Here is a 14,642-nt window from a genome sequence, read left to right on the forward strand (position 1 = left end):
CCCAGCTGAGCCAGATATGCGCTCCTGTGTTAGTAATATTGGCTGTATGCTGTTAGTTCTTTCTAGATCTTTGTTGAAACATATATAAGTTTGATCCTTTTGTGAAATAAAGGGAATCTTGTATGGATAGCTTGAGCACTTAATTCAGTCGCCGCAGATGGTGAGCCCGACGTGATCAAGAGAAGAAGATGACGTGATCGAGAGAAGAAAAGAGGTGATTCCCCTTCACTGCGGAGACCACGCAATCTAATGGGGAGAGTTTTGAAGAAGTGGCCACGACTGAGAAAATAGGTAACAGCAACCCCTGTGGAACGGGTGAGTTGCGAGATTGCGATAGCATGGGGCAATCAGTTTCTCAGGAGCGTAAGCTCTACTTAAACGTTTTGCAGCAGATTTTACGGGCCTCTGGGTATAAAATAACAGAGGGACAAATTGCTTCGCTTTTAATATGGGTAAAGGATAATTGTAACTGGTTTCCCACAGAGGGAACTTTTGATAGCAAGGTTTTGGAAAGGGTTGGGGAGCGTTTACAAAGGCGAAAAACTTTGGCATTCGGTGTATCAGAATATTTAATTGTGACACGGAAATTTATTTATACTGCGCTGGTGCATTTACAGCCGGCAGAGAAAAACATACCAATACAACTGGATACTGCTTTTGAGGAGACAGTTTGTAAGCAGGCTGGTAACGAGCAGGATTCTGACTCCGATAATAATTCTTTTGCATCGTGCAGGGTGGACTCCGAAAAAGAGCCGGATTTATATCCCTCATTACCTCCACCGCCGCCTGCACTAACACCGTTAACGCGCACACCCCGCCGGCAGGCAGACAGGCAGGCAGCGGGCGGGCAGCAGGGCCTCCGCGGGGTCGCCGACCCTCACCACCGCATACAGGTCCCCGCCGCTGCCTCCCGCCGCTTTCGCACCCGCCTCGCCGCCGCCGCCGCCGGCCGCCGCGCCCGCCCCACCGCTGCCTCCCGCGGCCGCCGCGCCCGCCACGGCCGCCGCCGTCCCCCACGCCCCCACCCCAATCGCCTGGTACTCCCTCTCCAGGGTCTGCAGAACTTAAACCAGAACCTGGCTTTGCTGCACTGCCTCTATCTCCTTCTTCTGCTAATCCCTCTAACTCTGTGCCTCTGCCTAATCCCGTGGCTCCTGCTTTACAGCCATGCGGAGAAAAAACTACAGCGCCTTCAGCTCCGCCTTTAACAGACTTTGATGCTAAATGTGACAACTCACTTAATGATTTGGGGAAAAATACATGTAGCTTGATGCAACGCTGTCGAGAAAAAGCTCTACAGCAAGGAGATCCCACGTTTACTTTTCCTGTTATATACAGACCCCATAATCCACCACAGCATGATGGTTTACCTTATGAAATGATAAAGGAATTACGGAAATCAATTCGTGAAAATGGGCTACACGATTCATTTACAATGGGACTAGTGGAAGCAATTGGAGGCACTTACACTATGACTCCTTGGGACTGGAAATTGCTTATGAAAACGGTGTTGACTTCTGCTCAGTATTCTGTATGGCAATTAGAATACAATGATTTGTCAGTGGAACAAATTATGGACAACTTGTCATCAGGGATACTTATAGATCAAAATACGCCACCACAAAAACAGCTAGATAATGCTATGTTTACTTTGAATTTTTTAAATCGCTCACCAGACTTAATGGCCGGCACAGCGATAAATCAGCATTTTAAAACTCCTGATTCTATTTCACACAGACCTAAAAGTACTGTATAAAGATCCTTTTAGTGGACCTGGTTGGAATGGACCTGTGGAACTAATCACTTGGGGGCGAGGGTATGCTTGTGTTCTTCTTCCCACAGGAACCAAGTGGATTCCAGCTAAATACGTGAAGCCATATCATGAGCTGGCGAAACCACTCGGAAAACCCAATCCCGCAGATGAAGACTGAATTTGAAGGAGGAGAAACGAATGAGGAGGAAGCAGCGCATCGAGAATGAAAAAGCTATCACGTAGGGACATTTGAAGAGAATGCAACAACAAGCTAGCATGATGATGCAACGTGTATCCTACTCCAAATAATACCTTTTTTAGCATACCTGGCAATAGTGGCCAGCAACAGTATTGTAAGAATTCTGATCTTTTTTTCTTTGCAGGGTCACTGTGGCTCAGGCGCAGCATTTTTATTGGGCCCACTGGAGGTGTTGCACCTAAGCCACGGTGACTATATAAAAAAACATTCCTTGTATAAGTTTGAACCTCACACAGAATCACAAAGATTCGGTGACATACTTCACATCCTTATGTTTTTGTAGCAGCTCAATTTGTAGATATCGCTTTACGTAACCATGCTTTTGAAACTAATCTGAATTAACCTTGGTGTTTTAGCTGTTTTACTCATAAGAATATATCTGAACTAAGTCTTAGAGTAATCATACCAATATGATGTCGTGCTGAATTGTGGATCCCTGTAAATATGACCAAATCGTGGGAAGGGGAATCAGGATTAAGTCAATTATCAAGGCTTTTAAAGCAGACAATTAGTCACTCAAAACGATTTATAGGATGGCTCATTGCCTTTATAATATCAGCTACCATTATTGCAGCTACTGCCACCGTTGCTACCATGGTGCTTGTGAAATCCGTTCAGACTGCTCACACAGTAGCTAATGTATTAAAAAATGCCACAGCTGAAATGAATACCCAGTTACAAATTGATCAACAATACTAGAATGACTGGACGCTTTAGAAGCAGTGGTAATTTGGCTTGGAGCATATTGGGTTTGTGTGGCAAGGTTTTGGTAGCGGGGGGTTACAGGGGTGGCTTCTGTGGGGGCTGCTGGAGGTTTTCCCTTGTGTCTGACAGAGCCAATGCCAGCCGGCTCTAAGATGGACCTGCCGCCGGCCAAAGCCGAGCCAATCAGTGATAGTGGTATTGCCTCTGTGTACAACCCCCCCTCCCAACCAAAAAACCCAAACCCAACCAATCAACCAAAAAAAACAGCTGGAGAGGGGGAAGAGAAAAGCGGTTGCGGAATACACAGAAACGGCAGCTGAAGAGTGAGAACATGTAAGAGAAACAACCCTGCAGACCCCAAGGTCGGTAAAAAAGGAGGGGGAGGAGATGCTCCAGGCGCCGGAGCAGAGATTCCCCTGCAGCCCGTGGGGAAGACCATGGTGAGGCAGGCTGTCCCCCTGCAGCCCATGGAGGACCCCACGCCGGAGCAGGTGGGTGCCCAAAGGAGGCTGTGACCCTGTGGGAAGCCCGCGCTGGAGCAGGATCCTGGCAGGACCTGCGGATCTGTGGAGAGAGGAGCCCACAGAGCAGGTTTTCTGGCAGGACCTATGACCCCGTGGGGGACCCACGCTGGAGCAGCATGCTCCTGAAGGACTGCATGCCGTGGAAGGGACCCATGCTGGAGAAGTTCATGGAGGACTGTCTCCCGTGGGAGAGATCCCACGCTGGAGCAGGGGAAGAGTGTGATAAGTGCTGCCACTGAGGAGGATGAAACGACAGAGATAATGTGTGATGAACTGACCGCAAACCTCATTTCCCGTTCCCCTGTCCACCTGAGGAGGAGAGAGTGATAGAATAGCTATGGTGGGCACCTGGTGTCCAGCCAGGGTCAACCCATCAGATAGAGACAGACAAAGTGCATTACAAAATAGAATGAAATTACATTGTAATTGGGAATTTCAAAAACAAGGGCTCTGTGTAACTCCTTTACAAAGGAATGAAAGCGTACGTGATTGGAATTAGGTGAAGGCGCATTTGCAAGGTGCATTTTCTACTAATATTGCAGGAGAGATCTAAGATCTTGCACAGATAGTACAAGATCAAATGGGAAATATACAAAATTAGCAGAATAAGGTGTTTTTCAAAGAATTGTCTAATAGTGTTAAATGCTTAAATTCAAAAACATGGTTTGAAGGTTTAAATCTGTATATCTGAATTTGTATTGCTATTGGCGGGTTATTAATCATTTGTGTGTGTGCAGCAATCAGAATCATCTGAGGAGCAGTACAAGGATTGCGTTGGTTTGAAGCTAGAGTCCTCGCTGCCTTCCTTGTGAATCTGATGTTCCTAAACAAAAAAGGGGAAGACGTGGGAGCAGCTCGGAACACCTGGCATTTGTTTTCAAGAGTGACCTTTAGAATTTGTTGTGCTGCATGTTTGCCAAGCCTTGAAGAACTAGTTTTACAAGGTCAGGTTGGAGGATGGCCTTGTGTAGGACTGGGAAGATGTGGCTGAAGACAGTCACAAGTATGTGCATGGAATGTTTTTATCTTTAACTGTTCTGAGGACTGGCAAACATCCCAGCTGAGCCAGATATGCGCTCCTGTGTTAGTATTGGCTGTATGCCATTAGTTCTTTCTAGAACTTTGTTGAAACATATATAAGTTTGATCCTTTTGTGAAATAAAGGGAATCTTGTATGGATAGCTTGAGCGCTTAATTCAGTCGCCGCAGCAAAGCACGAAGGGCCAGGGGCTGGGAAGGCAGGTCAAAGTGAAGATGGTGGAAAGAGGAGATCCACTGCCAAACAGGCAGCTCACCTCTTTTTTGGCCTCAGAGCCCGAATGATGCTATGGCAATCATTGCGATGGTATAGCTTACCCATAGTAAACACACAAATTTAGTGCCTGGGTTTGCAAGGTGCCAGAAGGCCAAAGTTTGTACTGGGATCGTACTATCTGAACATGGCTGCTGGGGCTGTCGCTGTCTTCCTTCTCTGTTCCCTTCTGCTAGCCCAGGCCAAGGCTTTAATATCTGTGAACAAAGTTGTAGTCAATGGATGAGGCATTAGACACCGAGACAACTTTAGGCAGAAACAGGGCATTGCCTGTGCCACACGGCAGTGAAAAGCCACAGTGCTGCACTGCTGTCGTAGCTGGGGAAGGCTCCTCTGAGTACGGGCAGACTCATTGCACTTGTACCAGCCACAGTTATCTAAGGCCAGCCATGGCTAAAAAGAAATGGATTCCATCCCCTGCCCCCACCCCTTCTCTCATCAACCTTACTATGTCATCTCCTGAATCTCTAAGTGACTGGTTCCTCTATGAACAGTTCAAAATTACAACACAGCCTCATGAAGCTCAGAGGACCTGTGCCAGCTCCTAATTTTTATGCTTTTTAGTGATGGCAAAAGCATTTAGATCCAGTGTAAACAACAACAACAAAAACAAAAAAAGGTTGTGGAGGAGAACAGGCTATATCTAACTACAAAAAAGTTTGAGAATGGGGATGTTTCATCGTTTTACTTTATGTGCTAATGAGGTAAGATGCAGAAAAAATGCAGAAAGAAAATGTTTGTTAGCTGACTTTATGCAAGAAAGCATAAAGTGTTTATACTATGAATCAGAAGGAGTGTGATGTAATGGAGGTTTAGTAGAAGATAATGAGTGATATATTTTGAAAGAGTAAGGGAGTGCTGTGCCTTATCTGCTGCGCAGTGTCAGCCAGGCAGAGTGCAGCATTCACGGCACAGATCTGCAGCAGAAAGCCGGGGAAAGGCTCCAGTCCAGCTCACAGGCAAATCTGCACCAGGTTTGAAAAGTCACTCAGACCTGCCGAAGTAAAACCTTAACAAGCACAACTGCCTTTTGAATCAATGTCTGTAGGTTTGCAGTGAACAGAGTGACGAGGGGCACAGGCAAAGGTGGCTAGTAGGGGACAGGGTGCCTTGGGTATTACCTTAGTTTCCGAGATGAGGAGAAAGCAGTGAGGATCAGCACCAGCCCTTTGGACAACAGACAACTCGGTGAAGAATGTCCTATCAAGATGAATATGGCTCATTCAAGGATTAACTCTCTACTCATCTTCTACCTCAGTTTTTTGCTGCTCATCCATTTAAAAAGTAAGATTTGCACTTTTTCTTATTGTTCTGACATGTCCTCAGGGTAGATGGCTAGATGTGCACTTCTAGCAGGAAGCTTGTGCTGTCAGAAGGCTTTAAAAATTTGATGGAGATGCCAAAAAGATTTGGTCCATGAAACTAAGTTGTATGAACTCATTGCATGATAGCTTTCCTGATCTTCATGCTGAAACTTTTTTTTAAAATCAGGAATGAAAGCATTTTTAATGCCTTACTTCACATATTGAAAGTACAGCAATAAAATGTTGTGTTAAAACTGTACCTATACTTTAAAGTCTGCATTTTGATACCATTCATCCAGTAAATTTAAACCTATCTGATTAAAATCTAGACTAATTTATCCTGTTATGTATTTTAGTAGCACTCCTTGCTTTATTAATTGCAATCTATAGAGAAATCAGTTATTAAACAACTGTGATACATTTGGTGTTTTAAATATCTCCCTTATGAGGGAGGGAGTGTAAAAGTCCAACTATTTTTATAGAGAAAATATTCTCAGCAAACTTCCACATAAACAGAAGTATGCAAAATATTGGAAGTCACAATGGGTTTCCTTGATAATTGTGTCAGATGGTTGAGAGTAAATACAAGCCAAGGAGGCTAAATGGCCTCAGCTGGTGAAGCTGATATATGTGTATGAAAAGCAGTAGCTCTTGAACATGTTTAAAATGAAGACAGGCAGGATGTGTGTCTGCCTGAGGGGGCTGTTTGATTTGTGTCTCTTGAATGTGAATCGCAATAAGACAAAGCTTTGAGCAGCTGCCATTAAACAAGAAGGCTTGGCATTAGCGTACAGTGTTGTGTAATCTGGGTCACCTTCTGTCGCTGCGTCACTCAAATTGTTACTTGGACAGTTTACAGCCCAACATAAATTAAAGACTGAAAAGCAAACAGATGCAGTTGGATCAACCAGCCCTGAAAAAAGCACCCCACACTTTAAGATATAGGAAAAAATACACAATGTCGTAGAAACATCCTTTTATCCTAACAGTTTTGTTCCTTGGGCATGTACTGATGTGAATCAGGGAAGCCAAAGTGTTCTTTCTAAATTAAATCACAACAGGACATAGCCTGAAAAAAAGAGAGACTGGATCCTCCACTTTCAAAAAGCAATTTTTAAAGTCTGCATACTATAGGATGAACAACCAGAAAGTCTCTGAGACAGAGTCTGCTATCTAATAAAAATAAAGTAATGGGAATATTATTAATTAAGAAAATTTCATTTACACATGAGGCAGGCAAATTAGAACAAATATAAAGGCTTTGGGAAAGGGAATAAAAATTTAAGTGCTTATAAAATTAAAAAGGTCACATTAAAAACATCATACACAAAGAAAACATTGCTAGAATGTAAACAAGAAAAAAGCCCCCGAAGAATCAGTTAAAACAAAGCAGATAAACCCAAGTTTTGGCTTTGACCTTGAGTGACCTCTGCTCAGTGCAAGATGCCAAAGGAGGGAGAAGTAGTTATATGTCATTTTGTGCCTTTTCCTTAGCACAGTTGGCTGGGATGACATTTCAGATGTGGGATGAGTTTTCTCTGGGTTATGGCCATATGGCTAGTCTCAAGCAAGAGGCTTTTCAGTCTTGGAGGACTCTCCTTCTCAGGTAGATTTGTGGCTGTTGCAGGCTGATGTGATACAAATTGATATACCAGGATGGAGCAGATACAGCAGGAGCCAGAATCAGGCTCAGGACCGTATCTGTATCTATCGATGCAGTGTATTTAATGATCTTGATAGGTATTTTCTCTCAAGAAACTTTGTGTGCCATTTGAAACTGCTAACGATTTCTGTTAACAAAAACATAACTGTGAACAGATAAAACAGGAATAGAAGCAGAAGAATTGACTGCAATTACTTCCTTACTTAAAACTGAGAAAGGCCAAGATAGAAAAGCTGAGGATAAAACAGAACAGAGATGAGTGCCAATATTTATAAAAGTTATATCAGACATTATATTTTTAAAATCAATTTACTAGACTTGTCTTCCCCCAAAGGATTCTAATCTTAGGTCCTGCTTAAAGTGTTCCTTATAATTATTTATTCTAAACAACTTAGGAAATAAAGAGTATTTAGAAGCCAAGGCTTCCTAAAAATATATCTGCATATAGCTTTTTTTCAGCTCATCCATTTTCCTGAGGTGAATAGAGGTATGCATACATTGAGAAGTGTCCCATACAGACAGTAGGGCTTTTAGTAATAGTTGCGATGAAATTAAAGCATTTTTCAGGAATGTGGATACATGAAAACAAAATATTCTAATATAGCATAAAATGAGTATGTTGAACTAAAAAGAAATACAAAGTTGTTCACCATTATTAAAATAATTGTGTGCTCTCTTATTTGTAAGATAGCTAATGCATACTTTGGTATATATTATGAGATACTATTCTTTAATTCCTGTACAATGCTGAGTGTTAAATACTAAGTGTTGAATAGATGGTAAACTTTTATTAAAGTCTTGTGGCTACACATAAATCTTCTACAAAGCTGAAGACTAAGGTATTAAAGAATGTAGTCCTGTCACTTGTGGTTCCTTTTGAATCCCCAGGATAAGTAAAAATGGCATTTTACCAGTATTGTCACAGTAACAACACTTAACATCAAACTGTACAATGACAGGGATTTCAATGTGTAAATCACAGCCTTCCTACAAACAATATCAATTTTTTTTTTTTTATTTCAGTTGTATAAAATGCTTTTGTAAAGACCATTTGTAGTTAATTTAATTTAGTCTACTGGAGCCCCAGCTGATACCTGATGCTGTCAGGTGCAGCACGTGTACAAATTTGAATATGGGTGCTCAGAAATACATGTACTTGATAAAAAAAGAGCACGTATAGTTTCGTCTTGTGAAGTTATGTTTCCAAAAAGATTGTGGTCTTTGTCCTCTCTTGGCACAGAAAAAAAGAGCCTGTTGGAGAGACCTTGATGCCTTCTTGTTTGTATACTGGCCTGCCTTGGGGCAAAAGCATCCGTCAGGTTGCTCTGATGTTTGGTGCTGTCATATCCCTGAGGTGAAGGGGTGCTGCTGGTGAAGGTGTGGAGACTGTACACCCACCCAGGGGCAGGATTTCTTTGCTGGCAGTGTTTATCCTAATTCCCATTCTGTCTTCTTGACATCACCACAGAGATCATCACCACGACTATGCACCAGCACAGCAAGCCTGTGGCAAGGTGTAGGCAAATTGTTGGAATCTAGCCCCACATTCATGTGTTGCATGTCTCTCAGGGCTCTGCAAAACACATATTCCACAGGCTGTTTCCTTCCCACACTGGCTTACCGATAGAGCTCTGAATTGATTAAAAGAAAACTGTACTTTCTTTTCTTATTTATCCTGTGCCTCTATTCTCTGTTGAAAATTTCTTTTTTGCTGACACTGGTAGATTTTATTTTATTGGGGCAAAATTAAATCAGATAAAATATACTAATTATCTTTCCATTGCCAGTCATTACTTTATATACCAAAGAGTTTCTCCAGCCCATAGGTGCTAAAGTCTTATATATGGTAGTTATGGTAGTACATACCTTTTTTATAATTCCCTGCCCTTTTTTATTTTTTTTATTTATTTTTTTTTTTACAATCTCCGAAACACAAAACATGAAGATGTCAGACTACACAGAACCAGTTATTTTTGCCTAGGGACTCCCTATAAGCAGAGGAAGTTTGAGGCTTTGCCTAAAATTGTAATGATAAGAGTATGTGAAGTAGTATTCCGCATTCCCTTAACGTGAAGATAGCGGTACAGATCTGCAAATGCATTTATGCCTTGTGCCCATGGTTATAAGTATTGTATGCAAGCCCTCAATACAAGTTGGTTTTATATAGTGTTCTGTGAACATAATCTGTTTCCACAAATCATACCAAATGAACTACTTACAGAAAAGTAATCTGGGGGGTATCCAGAGATGGTCAGCTCTGTATAAGGAGGGACCATGAATCATTACATACAATAGTTGACAGGAAGCATGTCCCAAATCCAGAACAAAATTGGTAACTAACTGCTGCCATATTATTGTCTAACAGGAATTGCCAGCAGATAACTCTGGGCAGACAGTTGCTTAAGAAACAGACAAAAAGAAATTATGATAAATACAGGTATATTTAGGCATCGATTTTGGAAGTGATTCTGTCTAGCATCAAATGCAAGTTCAGAATCTTTTATCTTAATCCATCATCCAACAACTCATCTTTTCTTTTTTTTTTTTTTAAACAAGCTTTACGATAGATTATCTATCACTAACGCAGAATTATCTTCTCTTCCTTTTGGCAAAAATTCAGTAAAAAAAAAATTTATAATTTCAAAACTATTTTTCTCCTTTTTAATGACTTCATGACCTTTCAGCAGAGCTGAAAAAAATTACTATTTACTTCATAATAGTTCTTCCAAATGTTCATAAATTAAGAATGGAATTTAATGTGGGATTGCTGTTAATGTGAGCAAAATATTTGAGCTTTATTTGCACCCCTTTTCTGCCCCTCTGAGGTGTTGGCACTATGCAATTTCTCCCCATGGACAAGAACTTTTAATTTCCTGCAACTATTCCTATTACTCACACAGCTTGAATTACTGCTTAATTACTGCATTAGGAATAAAGCTCTACTATAAAGAGATTTGTGGTTTTGCTCATACTGCTTATCCCTCATGCACACTCAGACGATGCAAGTAGCTTTCCAGCAAAGTATTGCTAGGATGCACATTTGATGAGTTCATAGCAGATTCGGCACTTCAGCAGATCCTCGTGAGCCTGTTGTGGAGCACAGGCTCATGAAGTGCTTCTCAGAGCTGCAATCAGCAATGTCTGAGCACAGGCACCAGGAACCTGCAGCTTTCTCTCTGTCCCAGCTGTCATACATTGCATCTATATCATATAAAAAAAGAAATGTCTTTCAGATGTTTGCCATCATCCTAAGTGAATTTAAAGCAACAGCTCCTTGACACAATTATAAGGCTGTTGGGTTAGGGTTTTTTTTCCCTTTTCACTTATATATTTTATTATGGATAACATCTCCATCTCTGGAATCAAACAAAATCCTAAGAACATACAGTAGTAACCCCATAACTTTTAAACAAGGAAGTAACTTCTGCAAGATGGATCCATTTGCATAAAAGTGACATTAAGAACATCCCAACCATACCTGTATTTGAGCTTCTCAATTCAAATTCTTACAAGGCATCCTTAAGGTGCTACACCTACCATTCCAATAGCAGAGCAAGACTACCAGGTTACAGACAACCTCTCTACTGTGTGCTTTGTAAAATGGGAACTGCTGACACTGAGAACCTCTGGAGGCTAAACGTTTCCCCAGGTCCTGTATTAGTCATCCAGAAATTACAATGCAAGGTATCAGCATCTTTGAAAATTCAGCCATCAAATAACATTGATTTTAGCAATACAGGATAAAACACTGAATGATGTATTCACAGTCAAGGAACAGAAAGGGAATTTTGTAGCCAGGACACTGATCAATCTCTGTAAGTGGGCGTTGTTTGTGACTAATGACCTATTAGGAAAGAGTCTGATGGGAAAGAAAGGAGGTTGGGCAAAAGGGTGTTTTATCACTCATGCTCAACCAGCAGCAGAGACCTTGCACGGATCTTGAAACACTGATATATTGTGCAGCATCAGTGATAATGTACTGGAGAAGCTGATGCTGGAATGTTAAAGTGTGTCATACAAGCAGAGGACATAAACCTGATGTTTTAATAAATACATAAACCTTTCAAAGGTATCTCCACCCAAAGTTTACATCTATATCTATCTATCCACAAGTTTCTTCCCCTGTGTTACTGTTGATTAACCTAGGACACCTAGGGAGTCCTGTCCCAGTGCAACTCACTACACCTTTTCCTCTCTGCAGGAGGAAACACAGGAAAAAAAAAATAGTGCTGTTTAGAGAATGCTCAAATCTCGATGGCCAAATTGAGTACTTCCCTATTGAAAAGCTGTATAGAAAGGCAAATATTTTGCTGTTATGCATTGACAGGAAAGTGACATGTAAGACATGGGAGAGTAATCAATCCACTATCCAGTACTGGCTACATCCAGTTTTGAGTGCTGCTGTGAGCGAGAGAGGGGCAATCAGGAAAATGCTGGAAAGGGACAGCAAAAATAGGAGACATTTAGAAAGATGTGCCCTATGAGAAAGGGTCAGGGGAAGAGAAGCCTGAGGGAGGACATGATTACAGTCTTACCTACACAAAAGAGAATGGCAATCAAGGAAGACAATGAGATTGGTTGCTCCCTGTGACCTTTGGAAGGGCAGGCTCTGCAAAATAAGAGATTCCACATGCAGCAGGGAAGATTTGAGTGAACTTTCCCAATTGAAGGATAATTAAATCTCTATATGAGAACTTTTTAATGAATGGGTTAGATAAATATCTGCCAAAGGTTGCCCAGACTGCTGTTTCACATCTGGTGTTACACAGATGAAGGGCAGTCAGCCCCACCTTGGGGGTGACCTGTGAAGACCTCGGATGATGGAGCCCCAGAAAAGCACAGGTCCCTACTTGCCCCAAGGGCCGTGGTGGCATTGAGGCTCCAGGGCAGCTTAGGCACAGCTCCTGGGCTGGGCAAGTGGATGGCTCCCTTCTCTCCTGCATTACAACTGGGGATTATCTGCTGTTCAAAACAAAGGCAGCCCTGAACCCAGCCCTGTTTATTGCATTAACAACAAATTTGTTGCCTAAACTTCAGTGAGAAAATAGTTTACTCTCATTCTTCGAGACATCAAGTAGTTAATTTTAATTTTTTGGTACCCTAGGCTTTAAATTAGCACTTTGGCTATTGAAGGCACTCATTCCAATGGGGATAGATAGTACCCCCATGCTAGAGATCAGGTAGTTTGATTTCCAGATTTTGGAGCCAAATCACTTATCTTTTTACTTGCAATTTGAGTATACTTGATATATTGGCACTACAATGCAAGAAAATATCATTAATGAATGGATTATTAATAGTATAATTTTCACGGTCAAAAAACCTGAAAAGAAATGGAAAACATGGATTGCCTGCTGAACCTAAATTTTACAGCCAGCGTCTCACTCCATATAAAAAGGCGACGCAAGACTGGAACATACTGCACCAAAACAAATACCAGGAAATTCCTAGGAAACTCTTTTAAGTGGCCTTTCTGAACACGCTACAACAAATTAACATTGTTCTAGGAGTCTTCACTCTGATGCTTCATCTAAGAGAAGCTTAACATTTTATTTTTATGACAATAAAAATCACTTATTTATAAAACATTAAGGTTTAAAAAAAAAAGTATATATCCTGCCAGCTACCAAGCAATAAAAGGATATGTGTTAGTCCATTTTCCTTAACTCCTGATATTCAGTGCATTCCCTCTAATAAATAAGTTAGAGAAATAACAATCTAAGTGCCTTTGATCCTGCCTACAGGGGTTTGCAGCCAAAGACGTCTCAAGGATACTTCTACTTTTGGGGTTTTTTTATAATCCACATCTCAGCATTAAGAAAATCATTTAGACAATGCCTCAATCTCTAGGCAACCTTCATTATTCCCTTTGCAGTGGCCCCAAAAGGGAAAAAGGTCCCGATATTTACATTTTCTAAGGGAAGCCTTTAAACCTAATTGACTCATCTAGAGTCACAGACAGTAGGCAGCAAGTAGATGAATGATACATATTATTTTCTAGATTGATATTACAGATTAATTTGTTGGTTTTAGAGACTGACATGTTTCATCAGTTCTCACCATACTTTTCTGTTTCCTCAGCCATTGATGCTGCCATAATGTATGAAAGCCCTCTCACACCAGCAAATAGCAAAAAAAAAAAAACCCCAAAACAATCCGGATAAGCCTTTTTCCAATGAGATTCTTATGTTTACTTTATATTGATTATATTTATTCACCCATAAAATGGGTCAACAGAAAATTGCTTCCATCTTATGACAAATACTCCAATTGACAATGCTTCTCTGCAGGCAGCAGTGACACACACCACACAGCTGCCACTGGAGCTCTAAAGGACTCCTCCAGGCTGAGCAAAACACATTCCTCTCCAGGCATCAACAAAGCAAGGCTGCAGTTGCTGCTGCAACTTCAGGGTCAGGGCAGCTTCTGCCTGCCTGAAATCTTATCAATGGGGACAGAAATCAAAATATTTCTAGGGCTAAATATTTCTGTGGGTAGGAAAGGGGCATGGGTTGCTAACCCGTTACAGTGTCCCCGCTCCAGCAACTAAGGATCAGGGCACTTGCCTGGTGCATCCTTCTGTGCTGGGAAGTGCTGTGCTTGAATAATTGTGGCCTGGGTGGATGCTGGGGAGGGGGGGGGGGAGAAACTCCTTGCTTCTTTTTACTGCTCTTGCTTGCCTGCCCAAGGCTGAGCATACTGGAATCCTGTTCCCTTAACATTTCCTCGAATAATGAGACAGACAAAGCATCTTCAATTGCATTAGTCAGGGAGTCTGCAGACAGGATGCATTCTTTCAAAGTGCCCTCAGTCACAGTGATTGAGATCAAGATCACGGGTGAACAAACTAACCTGTGTACCCCAACATAAGTACTCAACCATGGACACCATGGCCTGACATTTCCTTTGCTGACAGTTTCTGAGAGGTACTACTATGTTCCTATATTGTGGGACTACCAAAGGCTGACTGCCCTCTAAAGTAGTTAAGCCCAGAGCTGCTCTAATTCACATTCAGACTACCAGGAGAGCTATAGGAGTAGATGAAAGGCAGCACACATTGGTCACGCTCTTCCCCTGACAGTTCCTGATCTCCCTTGTTGGGGTTTCCAACAGGGATGGTAC

General features: G+C 41.7%; 1 protein-coding gene across 2 annotated transcripts in view; it reads left to right on the plus strand.

Annotated features, from left to right (window-relative positions):
* The first annotated feature begins 4,362 nt into the window (after positions 1 to 4,362).
* The window catches only part of CRB1 (crumbs cell polarity complex component 1), a 114,691-nt gene continuing 104,411 nt past the window's right edge, over positions 4,363 to 14,642 (plus strand). For both annotated transcript variants that reach the window (XM_052800877.1, XM_052800879.1), the window contains exon 1: positions 4,363 to 5,837. In XM_052800877.1, coding sequence (XP_052656837.1) covers positions 5,762 to 5,837 — 76 coding nt within the window. In that variant the 5' untranslated portion in view covers positions 4,363 to 5,761. The remainder of the gene's footprint in view (positions 5,838 to 14,642) is intronic.

Source organism: Harpia harpyja, chromosome 11, assembly GCF_026419915.1.
Source record: "Harpia harpyja isolate bHarHar1 chromosome 11, bHarHar1 primary haplotype, whole genome shotgun sequence".
NCBI lineage: Eukaryota > Metazoa > Chordata > Aves > Accipitriformes > Accipitridae > Harpia > Harpia harpyja.